The sequence below is a fragment of the Pristiophorus japonicus genome, chromosome 13 (genome assembly GCF_044704955.1).
Source record: "Pristiophorus japonicus isolate sPriJap1 chromosome 13, sPriJap1.hap1, whole genome shotgun sequence".
NCBI classification, from domain to species: Eukaryota; Metazoa; Chordata; class Chondrichthyes; family Pristiophoridae; genus Pristiophorus; species Pristiophorus japonicus.
Window position 1 is genome coordinate 20,105,230 of NC_091989.1, and position 25,337 is coordinate 20,130,566.

General features: G+C 44.9%; 1 protein-coding gene across 1 annotated transcript in view; it reads left to right on the forward strand.

The window, feature by feature from the left end:
• The window catches only part of col7a1l (collagen type VII alpha 1-like), a 505,550-nt gene that overhangs the window by 388,231 nt on the left and 91,982 nt on the right, over positions 1 to 25,337 (forward strand). Inside the window, exons 86-90 of the mRNA XM_070898381.1 lie at positions 1,125 to 1,178; positions 3,421 to 3,483; positions 4,027 to 4,089; positions 16,174 to 16,290; positions 19,756 to 19,833. Of these exons, the coding sequence (XP_070754482.1) occupies positions 1,125 to 1,178; positions 3,421 to 3,483; positions 4,027 to 4,089; positions 16,174 to 16,290; positions 19,756 to 19,833 (375 nt within the window). The remainder of the gene's footprint in view (positions 1 to 1,124; positions 1,179 to 3,420; positions 3,484 to 4,026; positions 4,090 to 16,173; positions 16,291 to 19,755; positions 19,834 to 25,337) is intronic.

The window sequence follows — 25,337 nt, forward strand, 5'->3', positions numbered from 1 at the left end:
AGTTCCGGTGCTTTGGTGCCTCAGTCTATCTCTCTCTGGACCACATATCATGAGCTAAAGTGATCGCTTACCTTTTAAACTGCTTGAAATGCATGATAATGGCTGTGTTTCCTCTGTCAGTCCCATTTCCAGGTTGAATGACATACAGGTGGGTGTTGCTCATGTTAAACAATGAGGCTTTCCTGGCTTAATATATTGATGCTGTTTGGAAGCCAAACCAAAGCCGCCTTCTGGAATTGAGATACGTTGAAGCCACTTGACATCTTGATCCTTAGCTTTAAATTCACACAGAACATAATGGGGTAGAAATTGCCTTCCGCCGGAGACAGGTTGTACCTATCCTTTCTGAAGTGTTCTGGCCACCGCATCCAGCGAAATTCAGCTCCTCGGGGGAGTGGAAGTGGGAGCGGAGTGGAGTGGCCGTCACTAGCGGGGCGGAAGTGGGGGCGGGACAGAGTGACTGCAACTGTCAGTCATCAGCGCCACATTGATGATGTCATCGCGCAGGCGCGTCACAAGGGGAGAGCTGCTGCGAACTCTGCAGATATTTTAGTTGGGTCCACTGGGCCACCTGGCCGACATGGCAATTGGCCGACAAAAAAAATAACATGACGGCCGCGGTAGTGCACCCTCCCCTTTAAGGGCGACCATGCCGCCATTTCACACAGAGCGCACCGACAGCAAAAGCTGTCCGGGTCACCGGCAGGCGGCGGGACCTCTCCCGCGGGGCAATTTCGCGAGAGGGTCCCCGCCAGTCAGTAAGGGGTCCGTGCGTGCACGCCGCGGCGGGAAAACGGGCAGATCGGTCCCGGACACCGCTCCGCTCCTGAGGTAGGTCAATTTATAAAATGGCAGCCCCTCCACGGAGCATCGGCAGCCATACCGCACCGCCCCGTGGCCGCTGCTTTCCAGTGGCCAGAGGCCTTGTCAGGAGGAGCAATTTCAGCCCCAGTAAATTAAGGTACACAGAACTCATTCTGCCTGTACACAGTAACACTTTCATTGAATCTGTCAGTGACCAACATCACACATTTGCATGTGATTCTAATGTCCTCTCATGTGTGTGTGCATTGTGAAGAGAGTAAACTTAGGTTAGCATTAACAAGTATTTTCTTTCTATTCAGGGGTCACGGGGTCTTCCAGGCCAAAGAGGAGAACCAGGGCTTAGTGCTGAAAGGGTAACTGAAGTTATTTTTTAAATTCTCTATTGATACATATTTCAGTCTATTTTTCCCCTGAGACAATCTCTTAACTATGTCATTTAACGTGGCACTAGTCAAGACTCAGCTTTTTCATTGCTTTGGATAAGGCATGATACAGATCTATGCTTCTCCCTTGCTCCTCACTGGCAGACCCACCACTTACTAGCGGAGGTGTCTGATAGCGGTTGGGAGCCACCATGGAGATTAATGGTGAGTGAAGAAAACGCAAGATTTATCCTCTTGGTGAGAGAATAAAAGAATAATGTTTTTTGACAAAGTATGTGGTGCATAATATTCTAAATGGGAAGCACGTCTCCCACCAGAAAGGTGGTGCCATCTAACAGGACAGTTATGGTCCACATCTTACTTGGCTATTGAGTGGTTCTGGTTTCATACATAATCTAGGCTGGCATTTCAGTGCAGTATCGGGAGACTGATTCATTGCCAGAGGTGTGTTGAGGAAGTCAAGTCTGGAGATGACCAAGATGTGGACAAGGGTTTTGATAGTTGGAGCGGCAGAAATGGAAAGTTGCAAGTAAACGGTCCTGGTGATGGATGGGATACATGGCTCAGCTCAAGAATGAACAAGACACTCGGGTCGAAATTGCCCTGTTTGGCGATTCCTGTTAGCGCCTCCAGGGGGCACTAATGGGTCACAAAACCGTTTTCGCCTGGAGGAGGCGGGCTATCGGCTCCTACAAAAGTGCACAGGAGGCAGCAGAGTAGCACGCCAAGCAGTCGCACATCCGGCGATGACATCATGAGACGAAAATTGGCCAGCGCCCCACGAGGCCGCCGTGAGCAGTGTCAGCACCAGCCTCGCGGTTCGTGAACCAGGCCAACATCCACTCGCGGGGTGGAAGTTAAAGGGGAGATCGGGAGCGACGCGTGCCGCCATTTTGTTTTCCGGCCCGACTCACCAGCCAGCCACTTCTGTGCTTCTTTGGCATGGTCCGGGGCTGCCATCGTGCAGCCTGGCACTCCGTTTGGGTGCCGGGCTATGGTCTCGGCACCACGCCGCCCTGGAGGCCCAGCAGAGTGCGCCTCCCCTTTAACCGAAGAGGAAGGGCGTTAAAACGTGTCAGCGCTACACTGAGCAGCCGCGTGGCGCTGACGAACACACCCGAGTAACGCCCCAAAACCCACCCCACTTCCTGTGAAGGGCAGTAACCACAATGTCCCACCCCGAGTTACCGCCTCCAATCGGGACGCTGGCGTCTGGTTCAGTCTGATTGAGCAACTGGGGGGAAGGATAAAGTCAGTGGCAAGGGATTGAAGTTTATGGCCAGGCTTCAATGTTTAGTTGAAATAAATTCTCGTTCAACCATGATTTAATGTCAGAGAGGCAGTCTGATAGCACAGAGGCGAGTTGAAGGAATCGGTGAAAATGTAGAACAGGTTAATTTCAGCTGACCTTGTGCCTACAGGTGATATCACCGAGGAACAGCTTGTGGTCAAGGAAGAGGGGGTGACTAAGGATAGATCGATGGAAAACTCCAGTGGTGGCCATGCAGTTATTGATGGAGAAGGCTTGCTGGAGATATGCTCACTGCACTGGGGCAAGTAAGAGTGGAACCACATGAGGACAGTGTCATGGAACTTAAACTTGGAAACAAGGCAGTGGTCAGGATTGTCGTAGAGGACGGAAGAGATAATGCACTCTGATTGTAGCCACAGAGGGTTTCACTGGTGACTTTGAGCATGGTAGTTAGAGAAAGAAAGAACTTGCATTTATATAGCACTTTTCACAAACTCAGGACATCCCAAAGTGCTTTACAGCTAATGAAGTGCTTTTGAAGTGCAGTTACTGTTGCAATTTAGGTGGTGCAGTTTGGAGGTTTGTTCGCAATATTGCGAGTCATCAGGCAGCAGAAGTGTTCTGGAAGACGTGAGGTGTTAAACTGGGGGACAGCATAGTTTATAAAAGAACAAATGTGATTTGTGGTAAAATGCATTGATTAAAGCAAGATAAGAACAGGCTACCAATCCATTTAATTGTATGTTACCGGTTTCACCAAACTTTCGCCTAACTGGTAAACTTACATTGTTAAAAGCCTAATTCGATTCAGTCTCATTTAAATCAGGAAAAAAATGAAAAGGAAAGGATAGAAATATGGAATTGAATAGAAGAGGGTACATCTGGGCAGAGGCAACAGCTGAGACTTGATTCAGGTACCTCTCAGTCTGACCAGTAAATATTTTCTGTCTTATTCTAAAGGGTAAAAAGGGTGAGTCTGGATTGCCAGGAAAGTTGGGTTTAGACGGTCTTCTAGGACTAAAGGTTAGTATCTGCATTACTATTTCATGATATTTGTTCCGAATGTGTGAGGCCCCTGAATGGTGAAAATGTGGAACTCGCTACCACATGGAGTGGTAGAGACAAAAAGCATAGAAGTATTTTAAGGGAAGCTAGATAAACACATGAGTGAGAAAGGAATAGAAGGTTATGCTGATAGGGTGAAATGAAATAATGTGGGAGAAGCCTTGTGTGGAAATTCTATGTAATGCTATGTAAAATCTTAGTGGGTTAATCTCTTTGAGTGAAGAATAAATAATTAACATTCACTGTCTTCTGTAAAGTAAGTTGCCATAAAAATTGTATAGATTGAATCAGAATAAAAATCGTAACCAGGATTCTTTTTGAGAAACCTTGGTGAAGGACTAAGAGCCAAAGTGCAGGACCCCAGCCAGATTGAAGATAACGGCCTTCCATAGGCTTCAACTGGTCTTATGCTAAGTAGACCAAAGAGCACTGTTCTGCTTAATGAAATGTTGCAGGTATAAAAACATTGTATGTTCCACTAAATGTTTCTGTGTATTCCAGGGGGCTCAAGGATTTCCAGGCCTTCCTGGGTCCAAAGGAGTTCCAGGAAAAGAAGGACAAAAGGTTAGTCTTTCTAATAAGCTGTTACTTCATGTACTAATATTACAGGACGCATTAGTTTGCAACACCTAAAGCTCTGATTGGGTCCCTGTAATCACATGACCCGATTTCTGATTGGTCCCCTTGGAGGATAAGACACACACAGCAGTTTCTCTGGAATGTGTAATTAGAACTACCTTGTCTATGTAATCAGTGACTTTGCAAAGTGTAATTCGAGCCATTCTGATTGCTGACTCCAGACAGAACATAACTCACTTTCATGAGTTAAGACCTTCTCCCACGCCCCCAAACAAGTTCCTGTCCACTGCCCAAGTTCCTGACCTACTCCCCTCCCACCAAAGTTCCTGACCCCCTACGATCCCCCTCTCTCTGTCTCTTTGATACCCCTCTCCCTCCCTCTCTGATCTCTCCCCTTCCTCCCCCTCTCTCTTGACCTACTCACCCCCCCAGCCCAAGTTCGTGACCCACTCTCCCACCCAGGTTCCTGACCTACTCCCCCCCACCTCAACTTCCTGACTTACTACCACCCCCCAGCCCCCCTCCCACCAACCCCGGCCATAGATGGGGAATTGTGTGTGGGTCACGGATTGTTAACAGGTTTATTGGGTATGAAGTGGATAGTGACAATGTCATGACTTCTGGATTTTGTCCAGTCTTACCATCTGGATCACGTTCTTGCTTTCAACCCCCTCCCCCCACCCTTTAGACCTGGATCACGTTCTTCTGCCATCCCCACTGTGTTCTCCGTGCTCGTTAGCCCCTACCCCCACCGAGTTCCTGACTCCCTACGATTCCCCTCTCTCTGTCTCTTTGATACCCCTCTCCCTCTCCCTCCCCCTCCAATCTCTCCCCTCTCCCTCTCTCTTTCCCTCCGATCTCTCACTCCGCTCTCTCCCCCTCTCCATCTCTCCAATCTCTCTCTTCTCTCACTCCCCTCCCCTCTCTCTCCCCTCACCTCTCTCTCCCTCCGATTTCTCTCCTCCCTCTCTCCCTCCGATCTCTCTCCCCTCTCTCTCTCCCCCCTCTCTCTCCCTCCCCAACGATCTCTCAACCCTCTTACTCCCCCTCCCTCCAATCACTCCCCTCTCTCTCTCCTCCCTCCCCCCTCTCTCCTCTCTCCCCCTCTCTCTTCGATCTCTCCCCTCTCTCCCACCCCTCTCTCGCTCCCCCCCACCCCCCGCCGATCCAATCTTCTCCCATGGACCCAGTGAGGGGCCTTCTCCCACAGACCCAGTGAAGAGCCTTCTCTCCGGACCCAGTGAAGGGCCCTCTCCCACAGACCCAGTGAAGGGCCTTCTCCCAGGGAGCCAGAGGGGCCTTCTCTCCAGACCCAGTGGAGGGCTTTCTCTCTGGATCCAGTGAGGAGCCTTCTCTCCAGACCCAGTGAGGGGCCTTCTCCCATGGACCCAGTGAGGGGCCTTCTCCCATGGACCCACTGAAGGACCTTCTCCCATGGACCCAGTGAGGGGCCTTCTCTCCGGAACCAGTGAGGGACCTTCTCTCTGAATCCAGTGGAGGGCCTTCTCTCCGGACCCACTGAAGGGCCTTCTCCCACAGACCCAGTGAAGGGCCTTCTCTCTCAACCCAGTGAAGGGCCTTCTCTCCAGACCCAGTGAAGGGCCTTCTCTCCAGACCCAGTGGAGGGCCTTCCCTCCGGACCCAGTGAAGGGCCGTCTCTCCGGACCCAGTGAAGGGCCTTCTCTCTGGACCCAGTGGAGGGCCTTCTCTCCGAACCCAGAGCTAAGAAAAATGTGGCCCATGCTGTACGGTAGCTGCAACTGTGGGATACTGTACATGCTCGGCCAGAGCGCGAATACACAGAAGGGGAAGGGGTGTGCATGTGCCAAAAGGGGCGGAGCCAGCCGCGCACATGTGTAGAAGGACACAAAAATGCTTGTGCAGATAATGACTCAGAATATTAAATGAATGTCAAGGCACAGACTGAGCTAGATTCATTGTCAATGGGTAGAAATTCCAATGCAGTGACTGAGAACAGGACCAACAAAGTACTTCATGAACTTTATTAGCTTTGCTAGCATAGCAAGCGCATACTTTAATTAGTGGAAGTACAGTTATGAAAATTAGATGCAGATGGGACAGTAAAAGGTGACATCTTAAAGTGAAAATCCAGGTAACTCTGTTCCCAAAAAGTACTTCAGTAATGTTCTGCAGCCCTGCGTGTAGAATAAATGTCCACTGGGATTTCAAGTATAAAATCATTCTTTTTCCATCTCAGTCAAGCTTTTCCTCTCCATTGGAAATTACCATCTCATGAGCAATTAGTATTGATTTCATCAGTGATGGCATCAAATAGTAAAATATAGCCAATATATACTTTGACAAAGAGATGGGGAGGAGGGGTACATATGGGCTGTGGATAGAAGCTGGCAAGTTATTCAAATCTGGTAGTGTATGGCTCAATGCCAGTTCCTGTACATCTGCACTATAATTACTATGAAAACATGTTTCTGTCAGTGGCTAATGGCTTTTAAATATAGCATTCTACAACATAGGGATCATCAGAAATACATAAAACAAAGGGGAAAACACTGAGATCCCTGGCAGGATCACAAGAAATACAATTAAAGATTAACGCCATTAAACTACAAGCAACAATAGAAATATAGAAATGTGGATTAACATCAGAATGAAAGCAACACAGTAGAGACACAGAGAACAACACTGGTCCAAGTAACTGCCCAGCGCAAGTGCCAGCTACAGAGACAGATGGAGAGAGGCTGAAGCAAGTAACTATACAAGTACTCTTACTAGCTACAGAAAGAGACGCTAGTGGGAGTTGTGTACAGACCACCAAACAGTACTAGTGAGGTTGGGGATGGCATCAAACAAGAAATTAGGGATGCGTGCAATAAAGGAACAGCAGTTATCATGGGCGACTTTAATCTACATATAGATTGGGCTAACCAAGCTGGTAGCAATACGGTGGAGGAGGTTTTCCTGGAGTGTTTTCCTGGGATGGCTTTCTAGACCAATATGTCGAGGAACCAACTAGAGAACTGGTCATCCTAGACTGGGAGTTGTGTAATGAGAGAAGACTAATTAGCAATCTTGTTGTGCGAGGCCCCCTGGGGAAGAGTGACCATAATATGGTAGAATTCTTTATTAAAATGGAGAGTGACAGTGTTAATTCAGAGACTAGGATCCTGAACTTAAGGAAAGGTAACTTCGATGGTATGAGACGTGAATTGGCTAGGATAGACCGGCAAATGATACTTAAAGGGTTGACAGTGGATAGGCAATGGCAGACATTTATAGATCACATGCGTGAACTCCAACATTTGTACATCCCTGTCTGGAGAAAAAATAAAACGGAGAAGGTAGCTTAACCATGGCTAACAAGGAGAATTAGGGATAATGTTAAATCCAAGGAAGATGCATATAAATTGGCCAGAAAAAGCAGCAAACCCAAGGACTGTGAGAAATTTAGAATTCATCAGAGGAGGACAAAGGGTCTAATTAGGAGGGGGAAAATAGAATACGAGAGGAAGCTGGCAGGGAACATAAAAATTGACTGCAAAAGCTCTATAGATAGGTGAAGAGAAAAAGATTAGTGAAGACCAACGTAGGTCCTTTGCGGTCAGAATCAGGTGAATTTATAATGGGGAACAAAGAAATGGCAGATCAATTGAACAAATACTTTGGATCTGTCTTCACTAAGGAAGACACAAATAACGTTCTGGAAATACTAGGGGTTTGAGGGTCCAACGAAAAGGAGGAACTGAAGGAAATCCTTATCAGTCAGGAAATTGTGTGAGGGAAATTGATGGGATTGAAGGCCGATAAATCCCCGGGGCCAGATAGGCTGCATCCCAGAGTACTTAAGAAAGTGGCCCTAGAAATAGTGGATGCATTGGTCATCATTTTTCAACATTTTATTGAATCTGGATCAGTTCCTATGGACTGGAGGGTAGCTAATGTAACACCACTTTTTAAAAAAGGAGGGAGAGAGAAAACAGGGAATTATAGAACGGTTAGCCTGACATCGGTGGTGGGGAAAATGTTGGAATCAATCATTAAAGATGAAATAGCAGCACATTTGGAAAGCAGTGACAGGATTGGTCCAAGTCAGCATGGATTTATGAAAGGGAAATCATGCTTGACAAATCTAGAATTTTTTGAGGATGTAACTAGCTGAGTGGACAAGGGAGAACCAGTGGATGTGGTGTATTTGGACTTTCAAAAGGCTTTTGGCAAGGTCCCACACAAGAGATTAGTGTGCAAAATTAAATCACATGGTATTGGGGGGTAATATACTGACGTGGATCAAAAACTTGTTGGCAGACAGGAAGCAGAGAGTCGGAATAAACGGGTCCTTTTCAGAATGGCAGGCAGTGACCAGTGGGGTACCGCAGGGTTCAGTGCTGGGACCCCAGCTATTTACAATATACATCAATGATTTAGATGAAGGAATTGAATGTAATATCTCCAAGTTTGCAGATGATACTAAGCTGGATGGTGATGTGAGCTGTGAGGAGGATGCTAAGAGGCTGCAGGGTAATTTGGACAGGTTAGGTGAGTGGACAAATGCATGGCAGATGCAGTATAATGTGGATAAATGTGAGGTTATTCACATTGGTGGCAAAAACAGGAAGACAGAATATTAGCTGAATGGTGACAGATTAGGAAAAGGGGATGTGCAACAAGACCTGAGTGTCATGATACATCAGTCATTGAAGGTTGACATGCAGGTACAGCAGGTGGTGAAGAAGGCAAATAGTATGCTGGCCTTCATAGCTAGAGGATTTGAGTATAGGAGTAGGGAGGTCTTATTGCAGTTGCACAGAGCCTTGGTGAGGCCACACCTAGAATATTGTATTCAGTTTTGGTCTCCTAATCTGAGGAAGGACGTTCTTGCTATTGAGGGAGTACTGCGAAGGTTCACCAGAATGATTCCCGGGATGGCAGGACTTACATGAGGAGAGACTGGATCAACTGGGCTTGTATCCACTGGAGTTTAGAAGAATGAGAGAGGATCTCATAGAAACAAATAAAATTCTGACGAGATTGGACAGGTTAGAGGCAGGAAGAATGTTCCCGTTGCTGGGGAGTTCCAGAAACAGGGGTCACAGTCTAAGATTAAGGGGTAAGCCATTTAGGACCGAGATGAGGAGAAACTTCTTCACTCAGAGAGTGGTGAACCTGTCGAATTCTCTACCGCAGAAAGTTGTTGAGGCCAATTCGTTGGATATATTCAAAAGGGAGTTAGATGTGGCCCTTACGGCCAAAGGGATCAAGGGGTATGGCGAGAAAGCAGGAAAGGGGTACTGAGGTTGAATGATCAGCCATGATCTTATTGAATGGTGGTTCAGGCTCGAAGGGCCGAATGGCCTGCTCCTGCACCTAATTTCTATGTTTCTATGTTTCTATGAGAGATTCAAGAGACTGATCCATTTAACTACACAGTGCAAGTATCAACTACAATGAGAAACTCAAAGTAACTGTATAGCACAAATAGCAACAGGCCAATCAGCATCCAAAAGAGGAAGATAGGTTAACATTTTGGTGGCACCATTCATTTCACCTGAGAAGTTAACCATGCTGCTCATTGATTATTTCCGCATTCATGGTTTTTCTTTTTATTTCAAACACCGGGCATTATCTGGGGGATCTTCCCACTCCACCATCGTAACTATGATGAACACCTCATTTATGAATGTAAATGAGATTTCTCCCAAGTTAATGTGGCAGAAGCCACAAGGAAATTCACGCCCAATGGGTCTTTCAAGGCACTTTACCTGGCAAGTCTGCCCCTTTCAGAACACATAATGGGCACATCTGGACCTCAAGCTGAGTAACAAAAGGAATGGTGTATTTAGGTTGAACTTCAGAATATTCATGTCCTGCTCAAAGAAATGCTGTTTACAAATGAATACATAGGGAACGAAATTCAACTTTGGTGGGGCACAAAATGGGTGATAGCGGATTGGCCGCCCATTATACGCCCTGACCCATTTTCTCGCCCATTGACTGCTTTGTAAAGGAAAATGGGGCGGTGTGTATAATGGGCATCCAATCCGCTACCACTCATTTTGCACCCCACCAAAGTTGAAGTTTACCCCTATATTACTGTATTTACGTAAAATCAGCTTTAAGCTAAAATGCAACATTTATTTTCCACCATTTTGTAAAGTCTTATTGAAGTCAGCTGAATATACTGCCACCGTTTTTTTTACATTATTATTTAATTTGAAGCTATCATCCTGAGATTCACGTCAAAACCTATAATGTTTGTGCTCACATTGTATTCTCTGCAACCTTGAAGATCAGAGTTGAGGATTGCTTGACTCAGGCGTGCATCTGTGTAATTGAAATAATTCTCCCCACTTCACACCTGCTATTGCATTTGAGATCTGCTTAAAAGCAGTTATGCAGTTTGTACGCCATATCATAGGCCTTTTTCGAATGTCTCTGTTTGCTACAGTAATTATTATTTTACAGGACAGCTTTTGGAGCTCTGATTGACATGTTGCACTGAGTCAGCTGCTTATCCTCTGCTGGTATTCTTAAAGCATTAATCATAGGGAAAATGTTCTTTTTCTAACCTTGATTTTATGGTTATTTTCTTTTGCTCATCAAGGTGAGAAAATGGAATACTTACCCAGTTCATGCACCCACTGTTAGCATCAATTATCTAACTGTAAGGCAGGTATGGCACAGACCTCTTTTCACCTCTATCCCAGCAATGTGCCTTAGCCTGCCTTCATTAGAGCATCCCCATCTGCATCATTATATTTTCCATTTTCCACTTTCCATACCAGCCTCTGAGTGATGTAAGATTACAATAGTTGCTGAATCCCATCCAGCACATAAGGAATTTATTATCCAAATTTCTAATATTTGTCTATCTATGACTTGAACGGGTGTAGCAGACAACTGATTTAGCCATTCACCGCCAGATCTGGCTCGAACACATAAAACACTATCGGTTCTTGTCTACGAAAATTGCTCACTATTCCAAGATCATTCTGGATTGCAAAAATAACCCCCGGCTACTATTCTGCAGTAACCTTTTTTGTGGCACCTTATCAAATGTCTTTTGGAAATCTAAATACACCACATCCATCGGTACACCTCTATCCACCATGCTCGTTATATCCTCAAAGAATTCCAGTAAATTAGTTAAACATGATTTCCCTTTCATGAATCCATGTTGCATCTGCTTGATTGCACTATTCCTATCTAGATGTCCTGCTATTTCTTCCTTAATGATAGCTTCAAGCATTTTCCCCACGACAGAGGTTAAACTAACCGGCCTATAGTTACCTGCCTTTTGTCTGCCCCCTTTTTTAAACACAGGCGTTCCAATCCGCTGGTACCTCCCCAGAGTCCAGAGAATTTTGGTAGATAATAACGAATGCATCTGCTATAACTTCCGCCATCTCATTAAACCCCTCTCCCCTGTCTCCACCACACTCACCTCCAACAACAAGTGTGAGGAGCTCATGGACTTATTTGTATCAAATATTGAGACCATCCGATCAGCTGCCTCTGCGAGTTACCTTCCTTCCCCTAGCCCACAGAGCCAAACTTCATCTGAGGCCCTCACCTGCCCGAGCCCTAAACTCATATCTTTCTCTAATATCTCTGATCTCCCTCTTAATCTCTCCAAACTCACCTTGTCCATGAAACCCACATCCTGCTCTCTTGACCCTATTCCAACTAAACTGTTGACCACCCAACTTCCTTTTCTGGCTCCCATGTTAGCCAACATTGTTAACGCTTCTCTCTCCTCAGGATTGTTCCCCTCTCCTTTAAATCTGCTGTCATCACCCCTCTACTCAAAAACTAACCCTTGACCCCATTGTGCTTGCTAGCTATCGCTCTATCTCCAACCTCCCTTTCCTGTCCAAAGTACTTGAACGTGTTGTTGCCTCCCAAATCCATCATCATCTTTCCATGAATTCAATGTTTGAATCCCTTCACAGTACCAAAACTTCTCTCGTCAAAGTCACAAATGACATCCTTTGTGACTGTGACAAAGGTAAACTATCCCTCCTCGTCCTTCTGGACCTGTCTGCAGCCTTTGACACAGTTGACCACTCCATCCTCTTCCAACGCCTCTCCACCATCGTCCAGCTAGGTGGGACTGCACTCGCCTGGTTCCATTCTTATCTATCTAATCATAGCCAGAAAATCTCCTGCAATGGCTTCTCTTCCCACTCCTGCATCGTTACCTCTGCTGTCCCCCAAGGATCTGTCCTTGGTCCCCTCTTAGTTCTCATCTAAATGCTGCCCCTTGGCGATATCATCCGAAAACGCAGAGTCAGTTTCCACATGTATGCTGACGACACCCAGCTCTACCTCGCCACCACTTTTCTTGACTCCTGCTTGGTAGCTAAATTGTCAGACTGCTTGTCTGACATCCAGTACTGGATGAGCAGAAATTTTCTCCAATTAAATATTGGGAAAACCGAAGCCATTATCTTTGGTCCCCGCCATAAACTGCGTTTCCTAACCACTGACTCCATCCCTCTCCCTAGCTTCTATCTGAGAGTGAACAAGACTGTTCGCAACCCAGGTGTCATATTTGACCCTGAAATGAGTTTCTAGCCACATATCCTCGGCATAACTAAAACCGCCTTTTTCCACCTCCGTAACATTGCCCGCATCCGCCCCTGCCTCAGCTCTTCTGCTGCTGAAACCCTCAGTCATGCCTTTGTTAGACTTGACTACTCCAACTCACTCCTGGCCAGCCTCCCACATTCCACACTATGTAAACTTGAAGTCATCCAAAACTCAGCAGCCCGTGTACTAACCCGCACCAAGTCAGGATCACCCATCACCCCTGTGCTTTCTGATCTACATTGGCTCCCAGTTAAACAACGCCTTGCTTTCAAAATTTTCATCCTTGTTTACAAATCACTCCATGGCCTTCCCCCTCTCTATCTCTGTAATCTTTTTCAGTCTCACAACCCAACAAGATGGCTGCGCTCCTCAAATTCTGGCCTCTTGAACATCCCTCATTATAACTGCTGAACCATCAGTGGATGTGCCTTCAACTGCCTGGGCCCTAAGCTCTGAAACTCCCTCCCTAAACCTCTCCACCTCTCGAGCTCTCTTTCCTCCTTTAAGACGCTTCTTAAAACCTACCTCTTTAAACAAACTTTTGGTCATGTGCCTTAATTTCTTCTTCAGTGGCTCAGTTTCAAATTTATCTGTTTTGTCTTGTAACACTGCTGTGAAGCGCCTTGGGACATTTTACTACATTAAAGCCGCTATATAAATAAAAGTTATTATTATTATTTATATACATTAAAGTGTATCAGACCAATCTTTGTCCTTTTTCCTAACATGTATACATAGAAAGTGAACTGGATTTCTACCATACATGTCTAAGGTGTAGTAAGAAGCCCGATTAGAACAGTCTTCCATACCAAGGCCAAAGCTTCTTAATTGCTTTTATTTCAGATTTCCAGCATCCGCAGTATTTTGCTTTTGTTAATAGTTGTATAGCGAACCAATCATCACAGAATTACAGTATAACTCTGAGTGGAAAGATCTTGCGAATGTCATCAAAGATAAAGTCAAATACATGGATTAACTAATACTACTTTAGTCACAACACCTATTTTAAGACAACAATGTCATCACTAGGTTAGGTATTTAGAATTACAATAGGCACTTAGATAGTGGTTATTAAATCATTATAGGCACAAGTGTATTGTAGAATCGCAGGAGTAGCTGGATTCTCTTGATTATGGGTGTAACAAGGTTGGTTATCAAACCACTGAGCGACTTTACGTTACTGGGGGAGATTTTCCTGTTCCTCCAACTAGGTGTATAGGATTGCATGCCCATAAGGGACCCTATCTGATTTTCCCACCAATTTAAATGGATGTAAAGTCAGATGGGTTCCCGTTACAGGTGTCTGATCCTCCCCACCTGATTTTCCTCCATTCATTGTACCTAGATGTTCTAATATGTCCAGGTGCAGGAAGAGTAACATCTGCTCCACAGTTTGTATTCATCATATCACTGGTAACTTAGTAGCATTTAATATACAGGCTATCCCCTCTGTAGCATGAAGACAAACATATTACCTTGTCCTGCTGGTATATTGGCTTTGTGGCATTAGCTGTTTGACTACCTTATATCTGGTCATCATAATCTGTTGCATTCCATGCTCATCATCTTTCTTCAGTCATCTTCTTGTCCTGGATTAACTACCCATAACATGTATATTCCCTCTATTGTTATACTGCAAATTTACATCAAAGCCTTGAGCTATTAAGTACAGTTGCAATGCAATTTAGAAGTTTACTTTCTTCAAGTTGACACTTCTTAATCTTAACAACTGTCACTCTTAATAGTTTATCTCTGCTTCTGCACAATTGCTGCAAAGGTTCTTTATAACTTCTATATAACTTTCTGTCATTTCTAGCAAGCTTCCTAACAGTTTCTTGGAACTTTCTTGGGAAATCTCTTCCTCTCTGTTCCTATCAATCTTTCTGGTCTTTCCCCTCATTCCACGCTTTCTTGTTCTTTCTGCCTTTCTGCCGTAGGGATGGAATTTATACCTTAAGTTCTACTAAGAGAAACCATTTCCAGGATTAAAATCTTAGTGACCAAGTCAAAAACATCGACTCTCTAATATGGACTAAAAACAGAAAATGCTGGAAATCTCAGCGGGTCAGGCAACATCTGTGGAGAGGAAGCAGGGTTAATGTTTCGGGTCGATGGCCCTTTGTCAGAACTGGAGAGTGTTCAAAAAGAACAAATTCTTAACCAGCACTGAATGGGGGAGGGGAAGAAAGAACAAAAGGGAAGGTCTGTGATAGGGTGGAAGACAGGAGAGATTAGAGAGACAAAAAGGATAATGGCCCAAATTCAAATGGCAATGCAAAGAATTAGATAAACATTAGTCTAGATAGGGTGTAAATAGCAGGACAATGACCAGCTGCTATTAGAGACAAGGAGAAGAAAAGAAAGAAACAGGCTCTGGGGGTGGGAGGGAAGGGAGCGAAAGATTGGCAGCGACTATGCTATGAAATCGTTGAACTCAATGTTGAGTCCAGAAGGCTGTTAAGACTCTCTAATATGGATCCTATCGAAGGAATCAATCAACTGGACAGGCATGTGTCAGAAACTAGAATGGTCACATTTCAAGTATCTTGATGAAACCAGGCCTTATGGTCATGGCCATTTCCTTTTGCTTTCCCAGAGCTTATATTAAGACCAAAATGTCCCCCAGAATTATAGGGATAGAAATTGGTCAAGTCGTTTCCATATATAACTGTGAAATAAATAGATGCTTTTAAGAAGACATAAGTGTCACCATTTTGACAGGTTTACTGCACTGTCGCACCAGGCTTAATTAAGACATTTGGGTTTGTGTCTGTCCTTTGTCTCAGTCTTTTTCCTCACAAGGGCTTGCTAGTTCCCCCAGAATTATAGGGGTAGAAATTGGTTGCGGCCCATTTTTGGTTGTATAATGAGTGGCCGCCAATACCGCAGGCCATACCTGGGGGCTGGAGGACAGCTAGAAATTATCATTATTTTCCATCACCTGCCGTGCCTCCACAGGCAGCTAGTCTCTTTACTAAAGGTGAATGCTGGACTGCTTGCCTTCCGGAAGTGGCCCAAAGGTAAGTCCCTGAAGGGGGATGTGGAGCGGCAATTGAAGGGAGGAGGGAAGGTGATTGCGAGTGCTATGGAGTCGGGGGAACACTGTTCCCACAGCCAGATGTGCCATAAAGAGATAGAAGTATAGAACAAGGGAGGGAATAGAGAAAGAAAGAAAGGATGCCACTTTTTGACAGGTTTGGCTCTTTTTGGAACAGCGAGATCAGCAGTGACAGACGGGAAATGCCGATTAATGCAAGGGCAGACCATTGCATGTGGTGCGTGTAATGGATGGAGCTTGCTATTTTTAACCACACTTACATTTTTTAAGGGATGCGATGCCTCAGAGATACGACACAGTAAGAAAGTTCTCAGACCCAGGCTTTACCCAGTATTGTCAGGTCTGGACACAGTGCTATCCTTTAAATGACCATTCACATGAATATAAACTGTCCATTACACTGTCTTGCACTATCTTAGTCATCTTCTGAATTTATTGTGTAGGGTTCTAAGGGTGTACCTGGACTCGCTGGCTTCAAAGGGTCTACTGGTTTACTTGGAAAGCCAGGCTCCCCTGGACCACCAGGGCCTCAAGGTGACAAAGGTGAACCTGCAGCAAAGGTAGGATGGGTAATCGGCAAAATAATCTATTGTGTTGCTGACTATTCCCAGCATTTTCTGCTTTTATTTCAGATTTCCAGCATCCACAGTATTTTGCATTAGTATTGTGTTTCTCTGTCTGTTACATTTTCTTTTACTTTTCTTGCCCTTACTCTCCTGAAGGCAATAACTGATGATTGATACTATTGCATAGGCACCAGCCACCCTTCAGTATCCTATCCAAGTGGCCAGTCTTAAAGGTGCGTGGACCCAGGAATTTCCAAACCAATAGCTCTATAGACTGAACAAAGTGAAGCCACCTTGACTGAGTTTAGCAATGGATTACACTCGAAAGCTCTATACATTAAAGAGTGCATTTTGTTAGGGAGGTGCGTTACCTAAGCATTTCTTGCACAGAGGTTGGCTGCAATGAATATGGTAAACATCTTTTTTTTGAGTAAATTCAGGGTAAGAATATACACCCACTGTAGTGCTGCAATTTTATAATGAAGATAATGTTTCATTTATGATGGAATACATCAGCACCTAAAGCTAGAGATATCAATTCACAAACTGAAGCTAGATCATGCAAATTAATTAGTGCTTTGGGGCATATTTATTCATAAATCCATGTGAAAGACCTTTGCTGCTTGTATGACAGAATGTGATATTGTCAAGTGAAGACGCCTTCCTACTATAGATTTTAAATTCAAATCACAAAACAGCTTGAAATCGCAATGCAGTGCCAATTAGTGCTACAGTAATGTACTTTTGTAGAGAGGTGTCCACTAGGTCCATCTAAACCCATTTTACGTAGGAGTCCTTATAGTCAACAGAGAGTCAAGGCTTTCACCTACCAATCTGGGAAGGATCTGAACCCAGGACTCGAAGGTGAAAAAAAGTTGCTCAATTAATTTTTTATTCAAACCATATATATTTCTCCGGTAATGATCTTACCAAAGACATCTATTATGAGTCCACAGACTCCCACAACTACCTGATTATGCCTCTTCCCACCCTCCTTTGTCCTTCCCCCAATGTCCTTGTTTCTTGTATTTGTTCCTATGACTCGAGTAGCCACACCAGAACTTCTGAAATGGATTTGTTCCTCAATCAAGGTTTCCTCTCAGTTGTGAACAATGGGGCCCTTAACTGAGTCTTTCCTCAATTATCATACCTTTGTTCTTCACACCACCCCCCCCCCCCCGCTCTCTCTTCTTCCCCCCTCTCTCCTCTTGTCCCTCTCTCTCCTCCCACAATAACATCTTTGACCTCAATCTCCATTGCAGCAACGTCCACATTCACCGGGTCATCTTGCAGCATTCCCACCACCAACAACATGATCTCACCACAAAGCAGATCTTTCATAAGAACATAAGAACATAAGAACATAAGAAATAGGAACAGGAGTACGCCATACGGCCCCTCGTGCCTGCTCCGCCATTCAATAAGATCATGGCTGATCTGATCATGGACATCCACTTCCCCGCCCACTCCCCATAACCCCTTATCCCTTTATCATTTAAGAAACTATCTATTTCTGTCTTAAATTTATTCAATGTCCCAGCTTCCACAGCTCTTTGAGGCAGTGAATTCCACAGACTTACAACTCTCTGAGAGAAGAAATTTCTCCTCATCTCTGTTTTAAATGGGCGGACCCTTATTCTAAGATCATGCCCTCTAGTTCTAGTTTCCTCCATCAGTGAAAACATCTTCTCTGCATCCACCTTGTCAAGCCACCTCATAATCTTATACGTTTCGATAAGATCACCTCTCATTCTTCTGAACTCCAATGAGTAGAGGCCCAACCTACTCAACCTTTCCTCATAAGTCAACCCCCTCATCCCCGGAATCAACCTTGTGAACCTTCTCTGAACAGCCTCCAAAGCAAGTATATCCTTCCACCTCCTCCTGTTTTCTGAAGTACTTGTTTTCTCTGGAATATTTTTTGATTCTAGCACCTCAAGATTACTTCATCTTTTTAACTTACCCTGGCCAGTTGGGCTCCATAATGGTGCCATTGGATTTCCTGCCCCTTCCAGTTGGTGAGCTGCTCCAAATGTTTGCCGACAGAATGGTAATGAGGCCTGATGGAAGCGGTCACACGAACATCTACTCTGTTGTTTCAATGGGACAGGAGGACATCAGTATATGAACTTTGTTTTTTTGTTTGACTCATTAGCCTTTCTAGGCGAACACAAGGCTACAGGATTGAGGCAACATTTTAGCTCAAATTCTGCATCTTGTGCTCATGTCTAGTGAGACTCTGTGTTGGCAGATTGGCAACACAATTTCTGCCCTACTGAGTCTACTATGGGACAACTGGAAATTGGACATGAGTACTATTTAAAATCTGTTCCTAGTTTCAGACTCTTTAACTTATAGTATCCTTTAGAATCAAATTGTCCAATGTTGCCTAATATTCCTCAATTTATAAACCTAAGTTAATGAAAAGCTGACCTAAGTTAGAAAATATAGCTTGACTGCTCGAAGCCAGGATTATCAAGGCTAAAATGTAAGGAAGTCTGGTCAATAGCCTTCCCAATAATGAACCATCCTATGATTTTGAAAACTTAAAACATCTTAAGTAAATAAACCTTTTGTGAAGTAAAACATTTACAAAAGTACAGAAAGGTTTAGAGGTATGCGATGGACCCCTCCCCAATGAGGTTTTGTGAATGACGATTAATACCTAATAGTCCCACTTATTTAAATAGATGAAAGGTCTTCCCACGCCTCTCATTGATCTTCATGTACTTCAGAAGGAATGGAAAATGGAGTGTTAGGTTGCCACTATCAAAATACAGAAAGCTGTGTGGGAGGATGGTAAGGAATGATTGATGTCTAAGAAGGTTCCCGCAGCTTAATCACTAACAGTTTCTACAATTCAAATAGATTTCATTTTTAAACACAAATACGCCAATTGAAACAACTGAGTGTATGTAATTTGAGCTGAGATGTGGAAGGGCTCGTGGACAATGTACTACTCTGAATATGTTTAAGATGGTTAGACATGTTGTGCAATATTTAGCAATTCAGTTAACTTTTTCTTGCTAATTCCCGAAGGAGCTGTGATCATTACTTTGTCTAATATATGGAAGATGCCTGATCCCAGCTGGACAATAACATGGGGCAACAGAATTAGCTTCTGTCCCTGAGAAGGAAAACATGACTCTGGGTATGTGCTCCTGATTGCCATTCAGAGGGCTCACCCTCCTACTGAAAAATGCATATGTTTGGATGTTAGATAAGATCAGGATTAATCTCAGCTGTAGTGCTCTCCACAATTGAATAGCCTGCTGCTACTCACTAGCTAGGCTTATATCTAAAGAATACCCACTATGGTGAGGTACCAGAGGACTGGTGGCATTCATGGAACCATACCCCTGAAACTATCAGCAGCTTCAGGAGAAGACTGAAAAATATATAACTTTCTAAAATAGTTCATTGCGAATGATTGAAGTCTTCCTTTCTGTTTGTTCATAGGGTGAAGCAGGAAAGAGGGGGAGAACACGCCGTGGTCAGAGAGGCACCCCAGGGATTTCTGGAGCAAAAGGAGATCTGGTTAGTAAACTCCTTATAGATGAGTCAGCAACCATTTGCCTTCTTCACTGCCTGCTGTACCTTCATGCTAACTTTCAATGACTGATGAACCATGACACCCAGATCTCGTTGCACCTCCCCTTTTCCTAATCTGCCGCCATTCAGATAATATTCTGCCTTCGTGTTTTTGCCCCCAAAATGGATAACCTCACATTTATCCACATTATACTGCATCTGCCATGCATTTGCCCACTCACCTAACCTGTCCAAGTCACCCTGCTCCGAGTATCCTCCTCACAGCTCACACCGTCACCCAGTTTAGTGTCGGCTGCAAATTTGGAGATATTACACTCAATTCCTTCATCTAAATCGTTAATGTATATTGTAAAGAGCTGGGGTCCCAGCACTGAGCCCTGCGGCACTCCACTAGTCATTGCCTGCCATTTTGAAAAGGACCCATTTATCCCGACTCTCTGCTTCCTGTCTGCCAACCAGTTCTCTATCCATGTCAGTACATTACCCCCAAGGACATACAGCATGATATAGCAGAGGTGGGGATGGTGAGGCTGTGGAAGGATATGAAGATGCAAGGACATAGGAGCTTGGTGAGAACAGGGATGATGGGCATTGGCATGCATGCAGGGGTCACCCGATAGTCATCAGGAGCAGGAACCGTGACTGAATTTTTACCTCAGTACAGGGGCACTGACACCAACCGTAACCCCCTACTGTTATCCAGGTCAAGATCAGCTCACTCAGCGCAGGTTAGGGATTATAACAGGGACTTTGTCCCAGTTTGTTGAGTCTGTTACACTGTGTTCTTACTGCTTGATGGCTCATCAGTGGAGCCAACTTCAGTACCTTTAATAACTTGTCACATAGCTAGATGAGTTTACAGCACTTTTTGTCAGTGTGCCTATTAACAGACATATAAGTAAATGTTATCTGCATTGCAATGAGGATTGAACACAATACCGGCAAAAGGGATAACTGCCTTTTTCCACTTCCTTGTGAACTGACGGTTGTAGAACGTATTCATATTTACAATGGCAATGAGCCATACAGATAAAAGTTTAGATGAGCTATATGACAAATTATTAAAATGTACTATTTTCAGAGCATTGACTGAATTAGCAGTGGGCAATAAATGGAGCAGGAAATCGCTCCTTTTCTCCTGAATGCATTAGACAAATAACCTCGCACAACATTGCCAACAAATTTCCAATTTCTACTCCTGTTTTCTTTTTAATTAAACCTGTTTCAGGGTTGTCAAGTCAAGGAATCCAAATTTTTGTGCACAGCTCCAGCATTAACCCAGCTCAGGGACCATGCAAGTCTATTACTGAGTCAAACTCCTTCTACACTATCCCAATGAACAACAGCTTACATTCATATAGTGCCTTTAATATAGTAAACACACCAAAGAACATCACAGAGAAGTAAATGAATACCGGGTGGTCCCAGAAGAAGAGCTAGGAAAGGTGATGAAAGGCATGGATGAATAGGGTAGGTTTTAGGGAGGCTTCTGTATGTGGAGATAGAGATGATGAGTTGGAAGGATTTAGAGAGAGTGCCAGAGTGTAGGGACAAGGTGGATAAAGACTCAGGCTGCAAAATTTGGCTCCGTAGCACCCGTTTTAGACCAATATGTCGAGGAACCAACTAGGGGGGAGGCCATCTTAGACTGGGTGTTGTGTAATGAGAGAGGATTAATTAGCAATCTCGTTGTGCGAGGCCCCTTGGGGAAGAGTGACCATAATATGGTGGAATTCTGCATTAGGATGGAGAATGAAATAGTTAATTCAGAGACCATGGTCCAGAACTTAAAGAAGGGTAACTTTGAAGGTATGAGGCGTGAATTGGCTAGGATAGATTGGCGAATGATACTGAAGGGGTTGACTGTGGATGGGCAATGGCAGACATTTAGAGACCGCATGGATGAACTACAACAATTGTACATTCCTGTCTGTCGTAAAAATAAAAAAGGGAAGGTGGCTCAACCGTGGCTATCAAGGGAAATCAGGGATAGCATTAAAGCCAAGGAAGTGGCATACAAATTGGCCAGAAATAGCAGCGAACCCGGGGACTGGGAGAAATTTAGAACTCAGCAGAGGAGGACAAAGGGTTTGATTTGGGCAGGGAAAATGGAGTACGAGAAGAAACTTGCAGGGAACATTAAGACGGATTGCAAAAGTTTCTATAGATATGTAAAGAGAAAAAGGTTAGTAAAGACAAACGTAGGTCCCCTGCAGTCAGAATCAGGGGAAGTCATAACGGGGAACAAAGAAATGGCGGACCAATTGAACAAGTACTTTGGTTCGGTATTCACTGAGGAGGACACAAACAACCTTCCGGATATAAAAGGGGTCGGAGGGTCTAGTAAGGAGGAGGAACTGAGGGAAATCCTTATTAGTCGGGAAATTGTGTTGGGGAAATTGATGGGATTGAAGGCCGATAAATCCCCAGGGCCTGATGGACTGCATCCCAGAGTACTTAAGGAGGTGGCCTTGGAAATAGTGGATGCATTGACAGTCATTTTCCAACATTCCATTGACTCTGGATCAGTTCCTATGGAGTGGAGGGTAGCCAATGTAACCCCACTTTTTAAAAAAGGAGGGAGAGAGAAAACAGGGAATTACAGACCGGTCAGCCTGACATCGGTAGTGGGTAAAATGATGGAATCAATTATTAAGGATGTCATCGCAGTGCATTTGGAAAGAGGTAATATGATAGGTCCAAATCAGCATGGATTTGTGAAAGGGAAATCATGCTTGACAAATCTTCTGGAATTTTTTGAGGATGTTTCCAGTAGAGTGGACAAGGGAGAACCAGTTGATGTGGTATATTTGGACTTTCAGAAGGCTTTCGACAAGGTCCCACACAAGAGATTAATGTGCAAAGTTAAAGCACATGGGATTGGGGGTAGTGTGCTGACATGGATTGAGAACTGGTTGTCAGACAGGAAGCAAAGAGTAGGAGTAAATGGGGACTTTTCAGAATGGCAGGCAGTGACTAGTGGGGTACCGCAAGGTTCTGTGCTGGGGCCCCAGCTGTTTACACTGTACATTAATGATTTAGACGAGGGGATTAAATGTAGTATCTCCAAATTTGCGGATGACACTAAGTTGGGTGGCAGTGTGAGCTGCAAGGAGGATTCTATGAGGCTGCAGAGCGACTTGGATAGGTTAGGTGAGTGGGCAAATGCATGGCAGATGAAGTATAATGTGGATAAATGTGAGGTTATCCACTTTGGTGGTAAAAACAGAGAGACAGACTATTATCTGAATGGTGACAGATTAGGAAAAGGGGAGGTGCAAAGAGACCTGGGTGTCATGGTACATCAGTCATTGAAGGTTGGCATGCAGGTACAGCAGGCGGTTAAGAAAGCAAATGGCATGTTGGCCTTCATAGCGAGGGGATTTGAGTACAAGGGCAGGGAGGTGTTGCTACAATTGTACAGGGCCTTGGTGAGGCCACACCTGGAGTATTGTGTACAGTTTTGGTCTCCTAACCTGAGGAAGGACATTCTTGCTATTGAGGGAGTGCAGCGAAGGTTCACCAGACTGATTCCCAATATGGCGGGACTGACCTATCAAGAAAGACTGGATCAACTGGGCTTGTATTCACTGGAGTTCAGAAGAATGAGAGGGGACCTCATAGAAACGTTTAAAATTCTGACGGGGTTAGACAGGTTAGATGCAGGAAGAATGTTCCCAATGTTGGGGAAGTCCAGAACCAGGGGACACAGTCTAAGGATAAGGGGTAAACCATTTAGGACCGAGATGAGGAGGAATTTCTTCACCCAGAGAGTGGTGAACCTGTGGAATTCTCTACCACAGAAAGTTGTTGAGGTCAATTCACTAAATATATTCAAAAAGGAGTTAGATGAAGTCCTTACTACTAGGGGAATCAAGGGGTATGGTGAGAAAGCAGGAATGGGGTACTGAAGTTGCATGTTCAGCCATGAACTCATTGAATGGCGGTGCAGGCTAGAAGGGCCGAATGGCCTACTCCTGCACCTATTTTCTATGTTTCTATGTATGTTCGGCACCATGGGTGGCGTTTTGAGTCCAAAATGGGGTCTGTGCCGTGTATGCAAACTCCTGGTGTGGGCCACACCAGATGCCATTTAAATGAGTTCGTTAGTGCGGGCACAAGGCGCGTGCATTGGAAGTATGCAGAGTAGGCAGGTCGTGATGTCAGTCAGCGTGTAATGCTGATTTGATGCCAGCGCTGTCATTTTCGACCTCAACGCTCCAGCTAACCCCCTCTCTTAAACACGCACAGCTGAACATGTGTTCAACAGCAGGAAGGACACCCCACCAGCGCTATTTAAAGATTTCAGGTTAGTTGCTGATTGATTTCTATTGACTCTTGGTGAGTTTGTAGAAGTAGTGTGTATCCCCCTTGGCCTGCAGCATGACAGGGAGAATGAGCAGAGGAGACACAGAGGAGGACAAGCTACTCGAAGAGGGAGGAGGAGGAAGGGGAGGAGGGCTCCCAGCAGGAGACCATATCCACCCAGAATCTTCAGGGAGCAACTCTCCTACCTCAACCTCAGTGAGGAACAGTGTATGTGACATCTCTGCTTCGCTGAGGAGGTGCAGAACTGCAGCCTCGGAGCAGGGCGAGGACAACAGTGGCTGTGAAGGTGAGCTTGGCCATGAACTTTTATGTGTTGGGCTCCTTCCAGGCTGGAGCCTGTTATTTCCAACATCTCCCACTTTGCCATGCACTGTTTCACAACGGAGGTCATTGAGGCTCTGCATGCAAAGAGAGGTGGATACATTTCATTCTCTCTTGCCAGGGAGAAGCAGGTGGAGCAAGCACATGGCTTTGCCAGGAAAGTAGGTTTCTCCATGGTGCATGGTGCCATTGACTGTACACAGGTCACTTCGTGTGAATTCGAAGATGTACCACAACTGGAAGGGATTCCACTCCCTCAATGTCCAGCTGGTGTGCAACCATACTCTGCATCACGCAGGTCAGTGCTCGATATCCAGGCAGCAGTCACGATGCCTTCATTCTGCAGCTGTCTGCTGCACCATTCGCATTTGAGCCACCACAACAAACCAGAGGGTGGCTAATAGGCGGCAAGGGCTATCCGCTGACCATCTGCCTTATGACTCCGGTGCACAACACAAACACATGTGGGGAGCATGCATAGAACAAAAGCCATGATGCCTCATGAAATGTGATTGAGCAGACCATTGGCGAGCTTAAACAATGCTTCTGCTGCCTGGGCCGTTCTGGAGGGGCCCTTCAGTACTCACCAAAGCCCATCTCAAGATTCGCCGTGGTCTGCTGCATGCTGTACAACCTCACCATCACAAGAGCACAGCCCTTGCCACCAGGTATATGCTGAAGAGTTGAGGAGGAGGAGGGGGAGGAAAAGAGGGGGCAACCAACATAGTCCTTTCTGGCCGGACTGTCCATGGTCGATTCATTTGACTATGGTATAATTGAATGCAACCCCAATTCCCCATTCACAACAGTCCCAGACCTTACCTTCTTTCTGCTACTGA